The sequence below is a fragment of the Sporothrix schenckii genome (assembly GCF_000961545.1).
Source record: "Sporothrix schenckii 1099-18 chromosome Unknown Cont48, whole genome shotgun sequence".
Lineage (NCBI taxonomy): Eukaryota > Fungi > Ascomycota > Sordariomycetes > Ophiostomatales > Ophiostomataceae > Sporothrix > Sporothrix schenckii.
In genome coordinates this window covers 674,138-694,779 of record NW_015971149.1, presented here as the reverse complement: position 1 = coordinate 694,779, position 20,642 = coordinate 674,138, and the positions used below count along the sequence as shown (strand labels likewise).

The 20,642-nt window shown below is 56.8% G+C and overlaps 8 protein-coding genes across 8 annotated transcripts; 4 read left to right on the top strand and 4 right to left on the bottom strand.

Annotated features, from left to right (window-relative positions):
- Positions 1-274: 274 nt before the first annotated feature.
- On the top strand, positions 275-2,963 carry SPSK_01019 (uncharacterized protein; the record flags this gene model as incomplete). Its single annotated transcript, XM_016727950.1, has 2 exons — positions 275-712; positions 807-2,963. 2 exons carry the CDS (start codon positions 275-277, stop codon positions 2,961-2,963), a joined length of 2,595 nt encoding a protein of 864 aa, XP_016584065.1.
- Positions 2,964-3,677: 714 nt separating this feature from the next.
- Positions 3,678-4,831, bottom strand: SPSK_01191 (ATP adenylyltransferase; the record flags this gene model as incomplete). Its single annotated transcript, XM_016728122.1, has 2 exons — positions 3,678-4,652; positions 4,709-4,831. 2 exons carry the CDS (start codon positions 4,829-4,831, stop codon positions 3,678-3,680), a joined length of 1,098 nt encoding a protein of 365 aa, XP_016584064.1.
- Positions 4,832-5,313: 482 nt separating this feature from the next.
- Positions 5,314-8,017, bottom strand: SPSK_01017 (uncharacterized protein; the record flags this gene model as incomplete). The annotated part of the gene is made up of 4 exons (XM_016727948.1): positions 5,314-5,721; positions 5,782-7,007; positions 7,345-7,783; positions 7,979-8,017. 4 exons carry the CDS (start codon positions 8,015-8,017, stop codon positions 5,314-5,316), a joined length of 2,112 nt encoding a protein of 703 aa, XP_016584063.1.
- A 1,761-nt stretch (positions 8,018-9,778) lies between these two features.
- Positions 9,779-10,915, top strand: SPSK_01196 (uncharacterized protein; the record flags this gene model as incomplete). The annotated part of the gene is made up of 1 exon (XM_016728127.1): positions 9,779-10,915. The coding sequence occupies one exon, from the start codon at positions 9,779-9,781 to the stop codon at positions 10,913-10,915; it is 1,137 nt and encodes a 378-aa protein (XP_016584062.1).
- Positions 10,916-11,248: 333 nt separating this feature from the next.
- Positions 11,249-13,090, bottom strand: SPSK_01096 (ER oxidoreductin; the record flags this gene model as incomplete). Its single annotated transcript, XM_016728027.1, has 1 exon — positions 11,249-13,090. One exon carries the CDS (start codon positions 13,088-13,090, stop codon positions 11,249-11,251), a length of 1,842 nt encoding a protein of 613 aa, XP_016584061.1.
- A 1,292-nt stretch (positions 13,091-14,382) lies between these two features.
- Positions 14,383-14,755, top strand: SPSK_01303 (uncharacterized protein; the record flags this gene model as incomplete). The annotated part of the gene is made up of 2 exons (XM_016728233.1): positions 14,383-14,504; positions 14,527-14,755. The coding sequence occupies 2 exons, from the start codon at positions 14,383-14,385 to the stop codon at positions 14,753-14,755; spliced, it is 351 nt and encodes a 116-aa protein (XP_016584060.1).
- An 895-nt stretch (positions 14,756-15,650) lies between these two features.
- SPSK_01283 (cyclin-dependent kinase regulatory subunit CKS1) lies at positions 15,651-16,160 on the bottom strand (the record flags this gene model as incomplete). Its single annotated transcript, XM_016728213.1, has 3 exons — positions 15,651-15,746; positions 15,819-15,963; positions 16,030-16,160. 3 exons carry the CDS (start codon positions 16,158-16,160, stop codon positions 15,651-15,653), a joined length of 372 nt encoding a protein of 123 aa, XP_016584059.1.
- A 1,452-nt stretch (positions 16,161-17,612) lies between these two features.
- Positions 17,613-19,902, top strand: SPSK_01042 (bromodomain protein; the record flags this gene model as incomplete). The annotated part of the gene is made up of 5 exons (XM_016727973.1): positions 17,613-17,719; positions 17,784-18,455; positions 18,526-18,790; positions 18,858-19,359; positions 19,436-19,902. The coding sequence occupies 5 exons, from the start codon at positions 17,613-17,615 to the stop codon at positions 19,900-19,902; spliced, it is 2,013 nt and encodes a 670-aa protein (XP_016584058.1).
- Between the last annotated feature and the right edge of the window lie 740 nt (positions 19,903-20,642).

The window sequence follows — 20,642 nt, the reverse complement described above, 5'->3', positions numbered from 1 at the left end:
CCTTCGTCGTGTCGGTCGATGGAGCTATCGTCCACTCCTGGTACGTGTTTTCCGTCCTTCTCCGCCGTCCTTTTGGACATTGAACGGCCTGTCGTCGTGTTCCTGAGACAAGACGTTTCTCCACCGTGCCGACCCAGATCAATCCATATTGATCCATATTGATCCATCCTCCCGCATGTCCTTTGACAATACGTTTGAGACAGCACACATTGGGCCTCAATAGCTAACAAAGGAACCGGATGTCTCAGATACCCAGCAGGCCCACATGAACAACATGAACGCCGGCTTGGACGTCAACATGGAAGTGCAGTATGCACAGGCCGTTCACCAATCCGTCCAGCAGCAGCAGCAGCAGCAGCAGCACTCTCACAACACCGTCCAGGTGAACAACAGCTTCTTTGGTGGTGGTCAGGCGATGTATCGCCAGGAAATGCAGGAGAGCGGTGCGTACGAGCTCGGCGTTGAATCGCTGCCTGGTCTGCCTTGTGGTCCGGTCGAGCATTCCCACATCATGGGCAACGCAAACCTGGCAGTCCACACTGCTCCCGTGCCGTGGAATGGCTTTGCAGCCGACCTGTGGAACCAATACACGCCTCCTTTCATGGCTGCTGGCCTCTCGTCGTCTGGCTCGGGCATCTCCATGATGCGCACAGCAAGTGCAGCTTCGGCTGCTTCATACATGTCTGGCCTCTCCGCCGCAGTCCATCCTATGGTACGAGCTCTCCCTTTGTTTTTTTCTTCTTTTTCCTCTTCTTTTTCTTTCTGTCGTCCCACATCCCATGCTCCCAATCTTCCACCCGCGTCAGACTTACACGTCTGCTTCCATCGATGGCCAGTCTCCACATCGTCGTCAAAGAATCATCAGACTAACAAACGCTCTCCTTCTTGCAAACGAACAGACGCCCCATACATATGGCTTTCCAGGTGCATATAATGGACAGCATCCATGCCCTGTCAACAACACCCTCTCGCCGACCACCATCGGTTATATGGGGCAGTCTGGACCGGTTCATTCTGCCAACCAACACCACGGTATCACCAATGCTCCAGCTCACAATTATCCTTTCCACACGTCTTTCAACGACGCCGTCGACAAGCAAACCGCTCGGCAGGGCCCCAGCATGGCTCGGCGCGCCTCCCATCATCAGGTGTCCACGATGCCCATGCAGCCGTCCCCCATCCTTCAGTCTGCGTACCCGATGGAGCACCAAGGAAGCCAAGAGTGGCAAAGCCAGCGCAGCCAGCCCATGGGTTCTTGTCTTTCCGCCCAGTCGTCTGTGCATCACGAAATCAACCACGATCACGACCACGAGCTGCACCCGTCCCTGTACGCACCTCTCAGTCTTCCGCGTGCACTGTTGCCCGACCCGCTCCATCTTGAGAGTGCTGAGCCCATGCGCAATCAGCCTCACAAACGCTCGCATCCTGGCAATTACACCGAGGACACAGCTCCTGCCGAGCCGGTAACCAAGAAGCCGAAGACGGCCGCTGGGTCTGTGAACACTGCTTCTAAGGACACTCCTGCAGAGGGCAGGGACACAGCCTCCCGCTGGGCAGATGTCTCCATGGAGCCCGACGTCGACGCCGACCACTTCGACATTAACGAATATCTCCAGTTTCCACCGGCCAGGTCGTCCACGCCGCCGGCCGAGCAAGCCACTGAGCAGGACAGCGCCCCAGAGAATCTGCCTCTGAGCCACACCGAGAACAACACGCTGGGCCTCGCCACCACGACAAGTGTTGACAGCGTATCCAACGCCGGCGGCCGGAACCTCACAGTCTCGACCCCCGTTCACGAGCACGTCGAGGCGTTAGCCCCGGCGAACCCTACGGTGTCCCCCAAAGACCTCCACGTTCATGCTGATTCGCCCGATCGTAACATGGAACCGGCCATCAATAGCCAGCAGTTTGAGCACGCTCACGGTGTCCATGGCCCTCTTGAACCCCATGTCCCTCTCCAGAACATCGAGGTCATCCAAGCGGCCCACGCGAAGGATCTACCTCACCATATTTACACCCCTTTTCAACCGCATCTGGACCAATTTGGTCCACTGGGCCGTGCCGTCCACGTACCCACTGCCGACCCTTTTTTCTACCCAGGACTTGGTCCCATGATGCCCGCTCATCAAGTCCACAATGCCAACACACACGATCAGGCCCACGCCCAAACTCAATTCCATTACCCCAACCCCCCTCTCCCACCGCATCTACATCCGAGTTCGTTTGAAGGCAGCCACAATGGCATCATGCACAACTACAGCAACGACCACGGCCATGCGCCCAATGTCGCCGGCAACAGCCTTGCATTCACTGCTGGCCAGAATCTGCCCATGATGTCCACAGAAACAAACGGCTCCGCCACGTCAACCAGCGCCACCGCGTATCCGAGCTCAGCTACAAATACGATTACCGGAGAAACCGCCATGACGCCTCCTGAGAACAATCCTGCTCCGCCTTCCCGCAACAGCCGCAATCGTGGCGGCGGCCGCCGTAACAAGAGTGAGCCGCCGAACAAAAGCAGCAGTCGCGATGCCAGCCGCCAGGGCGACCCCCGCCGGCAGCAGGAAGACCAGTACATGATGCAGATGCATCGTGAGGCGGGCTGGACCTTTTCTAAGATCCAAAAGAGCGGTGAGTTCAGTATCAACGAGTCCACCCTCCGCGGCCGGTACCGCACTATGACCAAGCCTCCCGAGATGCGCGTGCGTAAGCCGAAATGGGACGCACTGGCCGACTCCCTGGTTTTACAGTTTGCTGGCGAGCAGGCCGACGCTCAGAACCGGCCCATCGAGGAGGCCAAAATCAAGTGGAAGGTTGTTCAGGCCCAGATGGTCGAACGAGGGACATACAGCTACGGCTATTGTACCTTGAAGAAACGATGCCTCTTTCTGCTTGAGCAAGCCAAGGCCAACAAGGAACGTACACAGCAGCCCAGCACGGAGGGCACTGTCGGCGAGCAATAAACGGACATGGCCGACCGCATTAATACGGTAACACGGTAGCGCGGCGGTCAACGGACGGCTGCTAGCCGATGCAGCGCCCGTCCAGTAATGTCAATGTGTCTGTGTTGTACCCATTTTCACTGTCGCCTCACAGGTTTGGAATTTCCATTTTCTTGAATTATTGTACGAGGAGAACAAAAAAAAAAAAAAAAAAAAAAAAAAAAATTTCCATCGTTTTGATTGCCGACATCTTATTTAGCGATTGTCGCATTACGCCGCGATCAACCAGATCAACATATCCTTGAGATTTGGCACGATTCAACAGCAAGCAACATTTGGTATAGCGACCATTACGAACACTTGAACAACATCGGGAAGACGACAGGGCATTTTACACAGATACAGATTCGGACATTTCAGAGAGACATGACAAACGGTACATGGTTGGGCGAAGGATATTGGTTTTCTTTGCTTTCTTTATTCGATGTTGTAAGGTAGATACATACATAGCATATTACAGACACCACGCCTGAAATGCATTTCAGCCGTCATATTAGCATAGCTCATAGCAACTTGGGCCCTAGGAAGAAGAGGGACACGGGCGACATATGGCCAAGTTATTTAGTTTCTCATTACATTTGTTGTTGTCAATACGCATGAACCACTCTGCACGCGAGAACATTCTACATGAACGGGCTAAATAAACACTGGAGCGGCCGCCTCGCTCCTCACACGTCACAAGGCCGACGGCGATGGCCGTTCCCGCACGACTGTCCCTGCCTTTGCCTCTGTCGGCGACACACCAATCTGCGCCAACACGCCGCCCAGCCGGCCCGGATCGCTGCGCAGCGCGTCCCACTCGGCCTCGTTCTTGACCAGCGCCGTGCCCGCCAGCACCGTCCCGTTCAGCGAAAGGTGGTACTGCTTGTCGGCGCCGCCCTCGGCCGTGCGCGGCAGGAGCGCCATGGTGCGGTGCGTGAGCGCGAGGTTGTAGCTGATGGAGGCGGGCACCGCGCCCGCTTCTTCGGCGGCGGCGTCGACGTCGACATCGACGCCGCTCGCACCAGGGACGACCGCCGCGGTGCCGTGCGCCGCGGCGCGTGCTTGCCGGTACAGGTCGAGGTAGGTGGCGTGCAGCTGCTCGGCCGAGGGGGCCCGGCCGTTGTCGCCGTCGTTGCCGTCGCCGCCGTCGTCGCCTCGTATCCGTGCGGCCGCGACACAGAACGGTACGGCCGCGTGGTCGTCGAGCAGCTTGTCCGCCAGCACCTGCCACTCGTCCACGGCGTCCCCCGCCAGACCCGCGCGCATCGGCGCCACGGGCAGCAGCTGCAGATGCCGGTGCGGCTGGCTGGCGCCCGAGTGCCGGCCGCTGTTGTAGAAGACGTACAGCGCCTCGCCGCGGGCCGCGTACGCCGCAATGCACGCGTACGCCGCCGCCAGGTCCGCCGGCGCCAGCAGGTGGCTCTGGGGCCGCCAGGCGGTCGTCGCCAAGATGGCGTGGTCCTGGCTGACGGCAAACTTGTTGAGAACGAGGCGATGGGTGCCGCCGTTGACCTCGGGGCACACAACGAGGCCCGGCGGCGGTGCCTCGAACGGGTCGTACGGCGTCTTGTCGCCCCCGCCGGCGTGGCCCTCGTCGTCTTTGGTGTCCTCCCTCTGGCTCTCTGCCTTGGGCTTCTTGGCCAGCGCCGGCGCAAAGCGCAGTTGGAACTGTGTCGGGTCAGTTTTGCCGTCATTTTTCATGTGTATGCCGTGTCGCGACCTACTGGCACGCCCTGCACCCGCAGGAGGGCGACTTGCGTCGGGAAAAAGGTGAGGTCGCCGGCGGCGCGGGCGCGGACAAACGCGGCGCGGACGAGGTCCGGCAGGTTGGCAGGCACGGCCGGCATTTTTTATTTTTTCAAGTCAAAAAAGACGAGAGACGAAAGAAGATACTCTGCAATAATAGGCACCCCAACTCAATAGCAGGTTGACCTCGCTGGTACGGTGTCAAGGCACGATGGGTGGATACTGTGAGCTGGAAAAGTGACGTCGTGCAAAGTGGGGTGCAGCAGTAGCGGGTATCACTTAGTGAGTTAGGGAAAGCTTTCTGTGGTGCAGCAACATTTGCATGTCTAGCGATGGCGGCCATCATGATATTGTTAGTCACAATAAACAGGCCCAATATTCCAAAATAAAATAGATATAATGCGTCTAGCAGTCTGTCCAAGCAGAGGATTGAGCAAACAAACGGCAATGAAGAAAGAAAGCAATGCCAAAAATACATGTAAAAGGAACCAAAAAAGAGCATTAAAGCTCAAGACAGCACAACAGACAAACAACGCCAGCCAAGTCCAACCCTCCATTTCGCCACAAAACCGTGCTCAGGCGTTTACTTCCGCCGTAAACTGCCAAACCGGCGCTTTATGCCGTCCGTGAGGCGGTTCGAGCCGCTGCGACTGAGGCCACTACCGTCGTTGGACACAGCGAGTCGGTTGGGATCCGCCGAATCCAGATCGGCACCCGACCTCCATGCCGAGGGACCTGCTTCCGAGGCGTGGCTGAAGCTCCTACGCCGTGTCGACTCTGTTGCTCTGCCTTTGGATGACAGCAGTGGTTCTTGGGCACCATCGCCGCGGCGGCGGCCGCTGCGGCTCTCCATCTCGAACACCATGGAGGGGGGCGCACCGTGGCTCAGCGACGAGCTGTGCTTGCGCAGCTTTCCGTTGTTTTCCTTCATCGCCTTTTCAATCGAGTACGACGGCTCGCCCTTGCCCTTGAGGTCGTCGGGGTGGTATTGCTGAATCATGTTAGTAACGAGACATTCATATGGTGTAGAGGATAGGCTAGCTATACGTACAAGAAAATCATACCGCCGGTACGCGCCACCTGGGGCATCCGGCTCCCGCATTAGGTCGGCACCCTCCTCGTAGTGCAGCACATTGCCGTTGCGGTCCGGCATACCGGACGGGATGTTGGATGTGCCCTGCAGCGGAACGTGCTTGGACAACGAATCCTGAATGTATTCGCGCGGTGTTGCCTTGAGGGCTTCGTTGTTGGAGTCCTTGACGGCCTCGAGCGGCGACTTCTTCTTGTTCCTGTTAACAGCCGCTAGTGTCGCATCGTAGGGACCCTCGTGGTGGTACACAACACCGCCAACGCGGTCGAGGGAATCAATCGTGTCGGCATACGGCCGGCTGTGCCGGGACCGGTGCTTGCGGCTAGAGCTGCTGCGGCGCTCGCGCTCGCGCTCCTCCGTCGGCTTCGGCTTGCTCATTTCGGGTGATTGGTGCGACATTGTGCCGGTGATACGACGAAGAAAAGAGCCGGTTCGACGCAGAGGTAGAGGAGGACTGGTTGGTTGCCGGGCTTTTGGGGGTGTTGGAGGCCGGACTGTTTGTGTTGGTGACAGCAAAGGCCTGTTGACGTAGTTGCTCGTCCGGTCGGCAAAGACTTCACCAATGATTTCCGCAGTACCTTGGGTTCGATGGGTCTGAGGCGGCTTTCTTCCCACTTTGAGGTTGTTCGGCCGGGGGCTGGATCTTGCCTTCTGAAGCCGGGCGGAAGTTGCTGGCTTGGGCGGAGGTGGCGGCGGTAGCTCGTGGTTCTTTGGTGGCGGCACGGGCTTTAGATTTTGGACACTGACTGACACTGTAGTAGCTGTAGAGTTTTGAGTGTCGCTTCTGACGGGCTTCCTTCTTATGGGCAGCTGCTGCCTCTGGCTAGCAGATGTCTCAAAATTGGGAAGCTGCTGTGCGTTCGGATTGAGACTCTGACTCCGTGCCAGTGTAGGAGGTCGTTGTGCGTGTGTATTGAGACTTTGGCTGCGTGTCAAGACAACGTCTGCGGGTGCCCAGTCTGCAGGAGGAAGATACGAATGGCGACGGCCTGGAGAGAAAGGCTTCGGATGGTGAATCTGGAATGTAGAGCGGGTTGGGCTGCTTGAGTCGGGTGGCGTTGGGTAGCCGCTGTGACGTCTTTGCAGAATGTGGAGCGGTACTTCTTTGGGCTTGCAGTTGAGAGAAAGCGAGCGTCGCGGATTGAAGAACGAGCTCCCTGGTCCGTCCAATTGGCTTGGTTCGGGAGCTGTCAATGGGTCAAGGATGTACCTCTTGGCCTATGTTGATGTTAGGCAAAGTTGGATATGAACGCTGGCGATGAAATGATTGTAGCAAAACGCAAAAGAATAGGCTGGAAATGGAAAGAGGAAACGAGTAAAAGGGAAACAAAAAAGGACCTGGGAAACAAAAACCAGGCAACACCTTAAAGATAAACGTCAGGGTAAACAACAGGAACAGGGCACTGCGAACGAGGACAAAGGGAAGGCCGCGTGGTCGGTGAGTAAGCGGTGGAGAGCAGAACACTTCTGGTGCGTGTTGTCGCCGTTCTTGGTGTCAGAATGAAGACCTCGTCGGGCGTAAACCAGTGGTCTCGCTATTGCGTAGTCCTAGTCCTGTCGCAGTCTGGCATAGCTTCCGTCGTAAAGGAGGGTGTGTAAGTGAGAGACATTGGGCGTGGGTCTCACTATCAGTCTGTGTATCCACACTGACAGCATTCCGGATTCGGGTATGACGCAAGTTATTTTTAGGGACAGGCTTGATTCCCAGTGCGATCGGATCGGCAAGGCACGCATCGATATTTTGTCTCGCAGTGGAGCTGGCGCGCGAAAATGCAGAGAAAGTGCCAAGATTTGTCGCTGCCAAATGGCCAGTAGTCCGTATAGGATCCCAGGGCATCCCGGCATTCCTGGCAACACGTATGGAGAGCCATGATGTCAAGTTGCCATCAAACGTGTGTCTGAAAGCCGTGTCCAGACTCGCAAATCCATCATCGGCCTCGTGCAATTGGCTCGACGGGCTCCACTAGAGCTTTACGAAATATCCTCTGTTTGTCAACCGGCTGGGCCGGGGTGCAAACTGAAATGTGACTTGGCTCGACATGTGCACATGGCAACCAGAACCTGCGACGAGTGGATGGAAAGGAACAACGGGAAGAGAGCAGAAACAGATGAGACGATAACGACCTAAAAGGAGATATAAAGAGAAGAGACAACTCACCCATTCCTTGTCCTCTTTTTCCTTCTTGGTTTTGCCCATCTTTGCAACTTTGTCGGCAGCTCAATGGGCAACGTTTGGTATCTTTGTGGAACTAGTTGTCTCCTAGAATACACGAAAATGGAGAAAAGTCTGCTAAGTAATTGATTCTGGTTGTTTGCGCCCACGATACGATGCGAAGCTATCAAGGTCGACGGCAGTCTGAGTGGGAATTGCTGATCTGGTTCGTCCCGATGGGAACAATCGTCGCAGCGCAGTGTTGTGGGGAGGCGGATGCAAGGTATTTTGTGTCCACGGAAATCGACCGCGAATGCGAAAAATAGGCCCGATCGTGTTCTAAAAGCTGTTGTTGGGATGATGCTTCTGCGCTGGCCTGGTCGTCGATGGTGAGAGAGAGAGACAGAGAGGTCTCGAAAGGAAGAAAAGAAAAGAACGGAACGAGATGGTCGGTAGAAAGACAGAAAAGGGGGCAAGGCATTGAGAATCACCACTTGGGGAAGGCGTCAACCTTGTCACAAAACTTGTCAGGCACACTGTCTATTCAAAAAAGGCAAGGGCGGTTGTTAAAGACATCTTGTTTATGGGTTGGTAAAAGCCGCGGAAGGAGGTGAGCGGGCGTCGTCAACCAGCCGTTTTGATGTGCCGGGCAGGCGCGATGGAACGAGAACGTGGACGCCCCGGGTTGGGCAGTTTCCTTCTTGACGGGTTGTTTCGCACCATTTCTGACTCCTTCCGTTTCTAGCTCCGTTACTTTCAGAGTACCCTGGGCGTGTAAGCACAAACCCTGCATGGACTGGCCTGGCTCCTGGCTTGGGACATCTCGGGCGTTTCTCCGATAAGGCATTCCGTCATTCTGCACGATCCGGCCGTACCACGCCACAGACTCACTCCCAACGGCAGTTTGAAGACGCGACTCATGATGCATGCAGCCTTCAGCCGCTCCATCGTACTGCTGTCTGCTATCTGCAGTCTGCAGTCTGCATCTCTGGCTTTGACAAAACGACACATCGCCTCGGCATGCGCCCTGCCAGATTCGCGACAATGTACGGCTTGAATAATCCTTGAATAATTTTTGAATGATCAGGACGCAATGCAACACCGCAGAAGTCCGCAGAACTTGCAAGCGGCCAAGTCCTTACGTGTGTGCATATGCTGTCATACGCAACTGGGCGCAATCTGCCGGCTTTACCCCGAGGCAAGATTAATGCTATAGGCACATATATCGAATAAGACGAGTCCGTCTAAAAGGAGCCGACGATTGGATCGGGAAAGCGGAAACACGCATGGATAAAGGTCAGTGTGGAAGGCAATTAAGATGCAAAAATGTCAACTCAGTGCAGATGAACGACAGCAATGTATGCAGAGTGAAGAGAATGATGTATATACTGCAGGGAACACAGGCAACCTCAGAAAACAGAGAGTGAACCGAACAGTAATCAAAATATACAGTGCAAGATCGTGTCTGTGCGAGGGACGACCATGACGAACAAGAAAACCATGTTTGCTGTTTCACTGTCCCCTGTTTCTAGAAGCCTTCGGCGAGCCGTCGCCAGGGCCCAGACGCTATAAGTGCCGCTAGTGGGGCCGCTCTCCTACTGGACACGACGTCACGTCTGTGTTTCCTTCACGTGATCGCGTCACAACGACACAAAAGCATCATCGACAATTCGACAACAAGACGTTTCAACAAAGCACTGGCGAGTTGTACCATGGTACCACGGCGATTCGAAATTCATACACACAGAGGAACGGGTAGGAGGCCGGATTGGCGGGACGGGGCCGCCAGCTTGTCAGTCGCTCACTATGGGGCTCGTTGACTACACGTCAGACGACGAGGACAGCAGCGGTGGTCAGGATGCCTCAGCCAACGCGCTGGACGAGACGTCGGCTCTTCCGCCACTGCCTCGCGCGTTCCACGACCTCTATGCCTCCACCGTCCGCACCGCCCCGGCCGACGACCCCAGCCTTCACCAGGGCCGCCAGCGCGCCATTCCCCACGTCGCTGGCCAGTGGCCGAGCCATCTCTACATTGAGTGTAAGGGCGCCCTTCTTCGTTCACACCCTGCTGGACATCTCCCATCTAACATGGCAGGGTTCCCCCAACCACCGGAGCATGCCCATCTGAGCCGGCTGCTGGACATGCTTCGCGCAGCTCTTCACGGTGCCCTACAAAGCGGCGGCGGCGGCGACGACGACGACAACGACGACGCCGCGCCTCTGTTCCATTCGTTCCTGACGAGCGACCTGGGCGCGCCGCTGCCGCTACACATCAGCCTGTCGAGGCCGTTTGTTCTCACCACTGCTGAAAAGGCGGCGTTTGTGACGCGGCTGGAGGACTGCGTAAAGGCATCCGGCGTCGAGCGCTTCGACGTGGCGTTTGGCGGCCTGGATTGGCACCGCAGTCCGGACTCGGCCCGGGCCTTTTTGGTCTTGCGCGTCGTCGTCGTCGAGGACAGACGCCGGTCCAGAAACGAACCGCTCGTCAGCCTCCTAGAGCAGTGCAACAAACAGGTGACGGACGCGGGCCAGCCGGCGCTGTACACGAAATCGCCGGCCGTGGCCGGCGACGACAGCGATGTGGACCCTGCGTCGTTCCACATGTCGGTCGCGTGGACGTTGGCGCCCACGACCACACTTGACGCATGGGCGGACGCCACACAAAACGCATACGACGACTGGCAGCAGCTGAGAGCGGGCAAGGACGAACCGCCACTCACTTTTGCCGTGGAAAGCATCAAGGCCAAAATTGGCAACGTGGTCACAGACATTCCACTCCGGCCCGCGTCCATTGCAGCATCCGCCTCAACGACGACGACGAAAACAACAACGGACGCGGCGGTGGACCGTCTCCCACGGCAATCAAAACGGTCGCGATCGGATAGCAGCGACGCGCTGTCTGAACGGCGGCGCAACAGCAAGAAGAGCCTGTTTGGATTGTGAGCGCCTTGGACGCTCTCAACGTATTGCTTCAAACTATGTCCGCATTTTGATACCACGTAAACTCATTTCTATTTGCAACAACGACTCGACGTGCATATGCTGTGATAAACTCAAAATCGAGCAATGGTAAAACTCCTGTCCTCGAAAAATCATGCAGACTTTGGGGACTACTATATGTACGGAACCGAGGATGGGACAATATACAACACGAAAACAGTAACACAAATACAAAAGACACCGGTTCCCATGCAAACCCAAACTTAAGAAAACAAAAAACAAAACATGTCATGCACAGCGCCGATGGGCCAAAGGTGCAGTCGTGCGTGGAGCGTCCTACAGCTCGTCGAGGTTCGGCCGCTGAAATTTCCACGTCCGCGGATTCACGGGCAGGCCGATAAAGGCCTGCCATCCCCGCACCAGCTCGGACGTGAAGATGTCGAAGAATGTCTTGGGGAACGAGACCCAGTGGCCGATGACGACGCGGAACGCGCGGTACACGCGGGCCAGCTCCTCGTCAAACATTTCGCGCACCGTGGGCTCCGCCGACATCTTCTCGTCAATCTCGTCGAGCACCTCGTCGGCGCCCTCCTCGATCTTGTACTTCTTGGGCGACGCGACGACATGGTGCGGCTTGCGGGCGCGGTCGGGGAGACGGCTTGCGGGCTCGGCGCCCGCCGTCGTCTGGTCCTCTGCCGTGGCCGCGGTGATCGCCGCCTCCTCGTCGGCCGCCACCATGCTGCGGAAATTTTGAATGTTGGCCAGCGAGCTGCTGAGGCGCGCATACGTGTTGAACAGCGACACCAGCTCGGTGCGCTGCAGCTGCGGAATGGCGCCGTCGTTGTCAAACTCAAACAACACCTTCAGGGCCGTGCCGTAGCCGGCCGTCTGCAGCTTGCCCCACAGCCGGCACTTGTCGCAGCCCACGCAGTCCATCAGCCGGCTCACGTTGCGGAACCGGTTGCGGAAGTCCTCCTTGAGGGACGGCCCCTCGCCGTTCATGAACATGAGCGACTCGTCAAAGATTTGCGGCACGCTCGCCGCCGTTTGCGTGACGGCCAGCACCTTGTCGCGCGTCAGGTTGTCCTGCTCGGGCTCGCCGCTGCAAAAGATGTAGCGCTCGAGGTGCGGGCCCAGCTTGGCCACGGCGCGCGTGAGCAACGCATAGTTGAAGTACAGGTTGCTGATGCGGTCGGGGAACCGGTGCAGACGGTCGACGTAACAACTGACGTTGGGCGTCCACTCGCCCGTCGTCTGGTTCAAAAAGTCCCAGCACAGGTGTGTGCTGATGGACGCGTGCATGCCCGACATGAGCCGGTAAAAGACGCGCTTCTCAATGCACTCGTCCTCGGCCTCGAACCCCGTCTTCGCCACAAACGGCGTGAACGGCTCGACCTGCCGCTGCTGCTCCAGCACCTGCTGCCGGCCGGCCGCCTCGAGCACGGACCGGAAATCAATGGCGGCCGGGTTCCTGGCGGCCTTGTCGCCGGCCGTCTCGAGCTGCGCCGAGTGCGGGAACGAGCTCTTTTGGAAGCAGTTTTCGCGGTAGATGGCCTCCCACACCTGCTTGGCGCCGTCGCCCGCGTAGCCCGTGAAGCGCTCCGGGTTCTGCACGAGGCTCACATAGTCCCCCTTGGACGCTGCGCTCTCGTCCTCCGGCACACAGTAGTCGCGGTCGTCGCACTCGTCGTCGTACTCGACCACACAGCTCTCGCCGACGTTTTCGCCCAGGCGGCCCTGCAGCGGCCGCCGCGGCCGCTCGCGCTGCGTCGACTTGCCCGGGTGCTCTGCGGAGGGCCCTTGCAGCTTGCCGAGCTCGCTGGCGCGCCAGACTTTGGGGATGTCGTCTTCATTTTCGAGCGTCTGCACGGCACAGGCAATGTTGCCGCACATGCCGTTCTCATCGTCCCAAAACGGACATTTTTTGTGGAAGAGGTTGACGCGGTAGTGGCTAAAGAAGTCGGTCGTCTGCGTGAGGTCGGTGATGGCGGGGCTCAAGCGGCTGTTGAGCTTCTCGAGGGTCGAGTAGGAGGCACATGCGTCGGACACAATGGCCTTGGGCGAGATCTGGTAGTAGGAACGGTTAGAGACGATGAAGCGAAGGTCGGCCTCGGCGGCAGAGGCCACGTGGACCGCGGTCAGGAGGAGAAGGCCGAAAAGGCCGCAGAGCGGCGCCATGGAGAAGGCAACAATGAACAATGGGCAGAGGGGCTAAACAAAATAACAAGCAGAGAAGGGTGATCTGCGGCGTACCAAGCAGGCATCTGCATCGTGTGGGCTCTTGCACTGACCCAGCGGGCTCCAGAGTGCAAAGATGCTGAGAAAGAACAGCTTGGAAGCTGGTTTCATGGCGTCCCGGATCGAAGCGTCTCCCAAGGCGAGGGGAGACGAAGGTGGGCGGTCGGGAGAAGAAATAGAGACGGGGTTCTATATTCCGTAGAGTGGGATCAACCACAGTTGACCGTGGACACAAATCTCTATTTTAATATATGTGTCCGGTGGCAATCGGCAGTGGCAGGAGCGCAACGTTGTGTTGGGGAAGGCGCGGGTCGGTAGAATCAAAGCAGTAACTGGCATGGACGTCGGGAAGGAGCGAACTGAGGATGAAAGACACTGTCGCAAAGCGCAGGAAGGGAAAGAACCAAGAGGCGCAAGCGACGTATTGATGGCTGGCGTAGCGATTGCAGGTTCACAGGGTCTGAAACAGCGAAGCAGCCAGCACAGAACGCTACAGAGCGCTTGTGTTTGGGCGAGAGACAGGCGGTGGTGATGTATTCTGTAACTGTAGAAATAAAGTGTGTCTGCTTCGTCCGGTGTTTAATATCGAGCGTAATTAACCGGTTGGAGAGAAGAGCTGGAGGAGAAGAGAGGACTGTGTATGAAGCGTGATGACGGTCTTGTTCTCGAGTATCGAGATTCAGGCCCGTTTTAGGTCGCTGTGATTCGTCAAAGTACGTACCTTCAACCAACGGTGGCGCTGTTCTGCAACATACAGGAACATGTGGTCGGAGTGGTTCTAGTTCGGACACTTTTTTTAGCTTCAAATTTTGAGAGGCCACCTTTACACTCGAGACAAAAGGGGCGAAAACGTGCAGCCAGCGCCGATCAGCAGCGGATTGCAGGGTAGTGAAGACAGATGTCTGCAGGACAAAGGAAGCTCGAAACCCCGAAAAAGCGAAGTTTATTAAACAGCACGAAGCGGCCGCTTTTGGATTTCAAATACGGAAAGAGACACATGTCTTTTTGCCCGCCGTCCCTGCTCTCCCCATTCTCCATTCGCACCTGCCTCACTTGTATGACTCGCTGCAGAGAGTGGAGCAACAGCCATCGATTGCGGCACAAAACATGCGATACGTCGACCGGTGCTGCCTCAAGAGATTATGTCATCCGATTTGCATGCTTGAACACCAGCAGATGCACCGGCCCACGTAGGCTGGTTTGGCCCATTTCGGCGGACGATCGAAGCCACGATGCTTGAGAAACATGCAATTATATCTACATGTCGACTGGTCGACGAGGATGGACAGCGTGGTGACAGTGGCCAGATTGCCGTTGAAAAGTCCAGTTTCCAAAGGGATGCAGCCCATTTACAGTGAGCGGCTAAAATGGACCAGATCTACGACGCGCGGAGGACAAACATACTCCGTATGGCGCTTACTTTGGTGTTGGTGGCCGCCGGAGCGCTCGGTTGGTACAAACGCTGATGCGCGGGACGCATCAGACCACCAAATCCGTGCGTGGCACATCAAAACAACTGCGCAAATACGAGACCTCGGCCACGCTGACAAAAGAAAGAAACGTACGAGAATATGGCACTACGAGGAAGCCAATGGGTCGCATTAAAAAGCAATCCCCCAAACGAGCACTACAATCTGTTCATGAAAATCATTTCGATTGTACAATATCAACACTCCATAACATAGGACCAAGAGCACGATCGCAGCAAAGCACATTTCGCCAATATAATCATACACCCCGAGCCGACCAGCAAACGAGACTGGCGCCTCAATAAGTCCGCCAGAACCTCGACAACGGCAGGCCGCATAACATCCATACCCCAGTGGCATCGCCTTGCTGACATCGCGAGCATCCGTCCACGACAGGAGGACAGTCCGTCAGGAAAATGTAACAGCGTAACCTGCGCCTCTCCGAGAAGACCCAGCCAACGCACGCGGTCTACCTGCAATCCTGCCAACGACCCGGGAACCTGTACGGTAACAACCACGCTGTCGAGCCGCAGGTGAACCAGGCGGAAGGGTACAGTATGCCAAAACCAGAAAGCAAGACTGAAAGACCGAAAGACCGAAAGACCGTGCAAAGGAAAGCGTCAAAGAAACTCCAAATTGAGATGAAACATTGTCGAATCGTGTGTGCCGACAACAGAGGGGTGTCGCGAAAAGAGACCAGTCGGAATCACAAGTAGACGCGGCCGCTGTCCGTCTGCGCCGGTCGTCGTTTGCTCGTCGCTGTCATCGTCAACGTCGGCATCGTATGCAATCAAACGCCAGCGCCCCAGATGGCAACAATCATGAACATGAGTGCACCGCCACAGTCACCAAAATCACCACCACCGCCATCCGTAGGAAAAGCTCAATTTGCCGGGGGCTGGTAATTGATCGGTCTCCTAGAGAACGGGACGAGATTAGCGTCCTGTGTATCGTGGCATCGCAGACGTAGGTGTACGTAGAAATGGATACGCAGCCTGCTTTGTTGAAAGACGGTAGCGAAGGCAATGGACTCACTTGAAGAGAAGAATGTGTGGCTCCGGCTCGTGCACCTCGTAATGCTCCCATCCTAGACTCTGCACAAGGTCAGGAATGTCAATACGACCGACCTATTTATGGGAAACAATGACGTAGCCAGCGCGTCGCTCCTCCGCTTCCTACTCCTGGTTGGATGGCCGTACCTGTGTGATCCCCATAGACCGCCACTCGTCCTCCCAAAGCAGCTTCATGGTCTTTTTGCTCTCGTCGAGGTACTGGTCAGGGATGAGCTTGAGCATCTGCTTGGGCAGAAGCACGTGCCGGTACTCGTACTGGTCGTCTGAGTATCTGCGGAGCAAAGTCAGACAAATGCGATGGCCATTACGAAAGCGACCATCCTGGGGACGAACACACCTCTGCGAGTAGTGGATGTTGTCGAGATAGGGCTCGAGAACCTTGCGTTCGGCGTCGGACAAAGGAATGGCACGTGTGTTTCGGCGACTCGGGTCGATGCCCAGCGTCCGCATCTCCTGGAGGGACGACATGGTGGCGCGTGAGGATGTGTTGGGTTGGAAGGCGATTGCGAGGGGAGGAAGAAGGAAGGGCGGCAAAGGACCGTTTCGTCGACAGAAAAGCGCGTCGTGTAGCAGTCACAAAGTCGGGCGGTCGTCGACGCCAACAATTCCAACGCGTCGCAAGTTGAATGCGGTCTTCGAGAGTTGGTAGAAGTGAGACGAAGGAGGAGGCTCTGGTCGGCGACGCGTCTTCGTATGGGACAAAGCCGAAAAGAGAGAAAATACCCGCAGGGAATCTGAAAGTTTGGACAGCAATGTGGAAAAGAAAAGCAATGCGAGGTCAAGGTCAGGAAAACGGGAGCAGTGGGAAGAAAAAACGGTGAAGAAATAGAGGGGCAAAAATTACAATGGGGGAGATCTGAAGAGGAATGATGGGTCACTTTGGCGTAGGCAGGCGGCATCGGGGAAAGGCTCCAAAGTAAACAAACCGAGAAAGCTCTGGCCACACAGAGGGTAAAACGACGCGGGGGCGGCCGTGGGCGGAGCGAAATTTGGTCACGTGCAGCACGCTCAAGCCTTTACCGTGCGCCAATACAGTGTCGTAATGAAAAGACGGTGCACCCTCGACTGTGTCCTCTTTCCGGCCAAGCGACGCATTTCCTGCCTTCTCCCCTCTCCGCCCCAAAGAAAACGCGTCCACCCCTTCTTTCGCAGAAAGCAGTCCAGGGCCAAACGACAAGGCGACCAAAAAAAGACAGAGCTCGACCCAGCAGCATCGCGACTTGTTCGACAAAGATCGCTCCGCCACGCACTGGGCGTCGGACGACCACCTTTTGCACCAAAAGAATTGTATTTCTACCGCCCAGTCGCCGTTTCCAGCCGCCGAGTTTTGCTCCGAAAAAAAGCCAAATTATTCCATTTTGCATCGATAATTCGCGCCCTTGTTTGCATCGAATTACGCATCGCGTCACGACACTTGCCCGTCCCTCCATCGTCATTGCAGACCGTTTCAAGTGGCAATGGAGAAGCGCAAGTCAACCGGCGCGGACGGCGGAGACGTTCGCGCCTCGAAGCGGTTAAAAGTTGTGGTAGGTGTTTTCCAGGGGGGGAATGGACTTGTTTTCCATTGCGCGAAGATGTTGTCAAAAGGAGGAGCGAAGAAAAGCTTCAGCGAGACTATTTTCTGCCACTGCAGCACGGGGCATGGCATGGAGCGTTCGTTGTTGTGGTGCTGGCAATTGGCGATGCTGCGCGTGTCGCAACAAGTTGGCGTGGAGTAGCTCGAAATCGAGAGCTCTGCGACAGCTCCAGCTGCACGTCCAGCGAACCCCGGACTGGCTTGCTGGAGGCATTCGTGGAATAGACCAGCGCCTCCGATCGCCGCCTCGCATACTGGCCGCACATTCCCGTTTCACACTCAACCCCGGCCAGAAACCGCACATTTCGGTGCATTTGCATCACATTTCTTTTTTGTTTGCGACAATGCATGCTGACTCGTGTGGCCAGGACAAACCCACCGAGACCGCAAAATCCACCACCAAGACCGGCCTCGAATTTCTCGACCTCATCCGGAAAACAAGTGACAAGAAGTAGGCCATAGTCCAGGGAGCATACTTGTATGTCAACAACTGATCGTATACTAACTCTTCCCAGCGGCCGCCGGATAGCAGAATACTTTGAGACGCTGCCCCCGCGGCGCGGCAACGAGGCATACTACAAAGCGGTCCGCATGCCTATCTCGCTGCAGGACGTGGAGGCGAAACTCAAGGACGGCCACTTCAAGAGCTTGTCCGAGCTCGAGTCGTACATCAAACGCATGGTGCTCAATGTGCGCGAGTTCTACCCCAAGGGCTCGCAGCAGGTCGACGACTCGGAGCGCGTGCGCAAGGCCACGAGCAATTTCATGGTCAAGCACAACCCGGCCTACAAGCTGAACCAGGGCTACACGGCGGTGCCAACGCCGATTCCCGACGAGGACGAGGACGAGGACGAGGACGAGGACGCAGACGGCGAGGGCGACGAAGACGCAGAGGGCGACGAGGATGCCGAAGGCGAGGACGACGAGGGGGCAGCAGAGGAGGAGGCAGGAGACAACGAAGAGGAGGACGAGGACGAAGACAATGTCGGCACACCAGCACGGCGAAAGAGCTCCTCCGCCAAGAGTATGCGCGGCACGCCTCTCCGGGTCGTGCGAAAGACAGACCGTACAGTGACGCCGAGCCTGAAGCAGGACCACGACTTTGACGGCGTACCCTACAAGGGGCTCTCGTTCCAGGAGGCACAGGAGAAGATTGTGGAGGAGATTATCCGGCGACCAGACGAAGAGTGAGTGCACGGTGGCCGGGATAGTCCAAACTGATGATCTCGCGTTGAGCACTGTTCTAACATAAACAAGGGACCCGAGCTACGGCTATTTTGAGCCGTTCTTCAACCTGCCACCACGCACGCTCAAGGACTACTTCCAGGTTATCAAGGACCCGCTGTCGATCAAGAAGCTGCAGAAGCTCGTCAAGGGCATCCGCAGCCGGACAGACCGGTCGGGCGTGACCGAGTACAAGAGCTGGGCCGCGTTTGAAGAGAAAGCCAGTCTGCTGTGGGAGAACGCCTACTACTACAACGAGGACGGAAGCCCGATTGCCAACATGGCCAAGGAGCTCGAGGTACGTCGTTGCACCTTGTTGTTGTAGGAGTACGCGCCGGACGCGGTGTAGCAGCTAACACGTCTAGAAAATGTTCCGCGACGAGCTGAGACAGGCCAAAGAGGTGGTGCAGGAGCCGCCGCAGCCCAAGATCAAGATCAAGTCGGCCGCGGCCTCCACGCCGGCAAGCTCCAAGAAGATTACGATCCACGTTGCCAACACGCGTGGCAGCTCGGCCGAGTCGCCCAGTGGCAAACCAGCCGGGTCTGTGTCCTCGGACGCGCAGACAGGACGGGCGGCACCGACGCCGTCTGCTTTGGACAAGACGCGTGGCCTGTCCAAGGCTTCGCCGAGCCCGGCGACGTCTGCCGTGGCCGTGAACGGTGCCAAGCGCGAATCCTCGTCGCGCGCGTCGCCAGCGCTGTCCCAGCAGCCAAACGGCGCTGTGGCCAACGGGTCACCCGCTCTGGCCAATGGGACACCGGCCGGCGAGTCGACGGCCACGAACGGCGTGGCATCAGCACCAAAGCCACCGAGCGTCCCGGCACGGCCAGTCTACGAAACCTCCAAGTTCCGCGAAGCCAACCGAGGTATGTTTCCACTGGCAGCCTGTGCGCGCCATATTGTTTATTGTTCGTGGCCAGTGATACTAAAAACTGCATCCAGAGCCCCTCTTGGCAAACCTGACCGTTCAGACACACGCGGCACTCAACAGCGGCGACCGCCGGTTCGAGATCCAGCTGCCACCACACCCGAAGCTGGCACAGCGGTCCGTGACCCTCAACATCCCGCCGGGCCAGTGGCGTCAGCAGCTGTTTGTGTCGCTCAACCCGACCCTGCAATCGCAACAGCGGACCTACAAGATGTTTGTCATTTCCAACGGCGCCACGCTTGGTCCGTCGCCGTCGCCGTCGCCGTCGCCGTCAACAGCCTCCCAGGGCCCCGGCTCCCTCCCTGGCGCCACCCCCCGACCCGACGACAACGCCAAGCTCTACGACGTCAACCTGCACCCGGGCGTCAACGTGGTGCAGGTGCAGGTCATTGCTGGCCTCGCCAAGGGTCAGAAACTGCCCAGCGGCGCCGACGCCGAGCTCGAAAAGGTGACCATCTTTGCCAATTTGATGAAGTACTAGGGCCCTACCTATTTGCTGCCTTATTTGGACACGTGTTCGTGCGAACCGCCCCCTGAAGTATGGGCTTCAGTCGAGTGGTTGTTGTGGTCCATTTTGACTCGCATGATCCATGTTTTGTCGTCTCGATTTTGGGTTTGGCGATGTCTTTGCAAGCTGGTATGGTATTTTGGCTTTGGGCGCCCAGTTTCAGCCTTTCCGGGCATTTGGGTTTTGCCAGGGCAAAAGGATACGGCGTTATTCTGGCAGACAGCTTTTGTCGAGCAGTGTTTACTTTATTTTATGCCTTTTTTTTGATATTGTGGTATTTGTACTGGTACTATTGGTGTTTCCGTGGTGGCTGGTATGGCATTCATTGTACAACATTGATCCATTTGGAGTATGAGAGTTGGTTTGTGGATGTGACGTCGAATACCGAAAGTAACAAAAGCAGCGCGATCGCCATAGTGGACCACCTAGGCTTAGTTAGAGCACTCGCTAGCCCTTTGTAGCGGACCAGTGCTGGCAGACGCTGGCACGCAGGACCGAACCTCGGCTCTTTCCTCAACGCGCACCTGCCTCTGAAAGCCCCCCAAAAAGCTGGGGGTCGTGCGTAATCCGCGCCTTCCCCGGTTTTGCTTTTGGCGCCTTCCTTGCAAACATAGCTGACCTGCGCCGACGCCATTGCATTTTCCTCCTTCCTTTTGTTCACTCTTATTTCGACACAAACATCGCCATCCCCTTTTCTGTCACGTTTTCCTCCT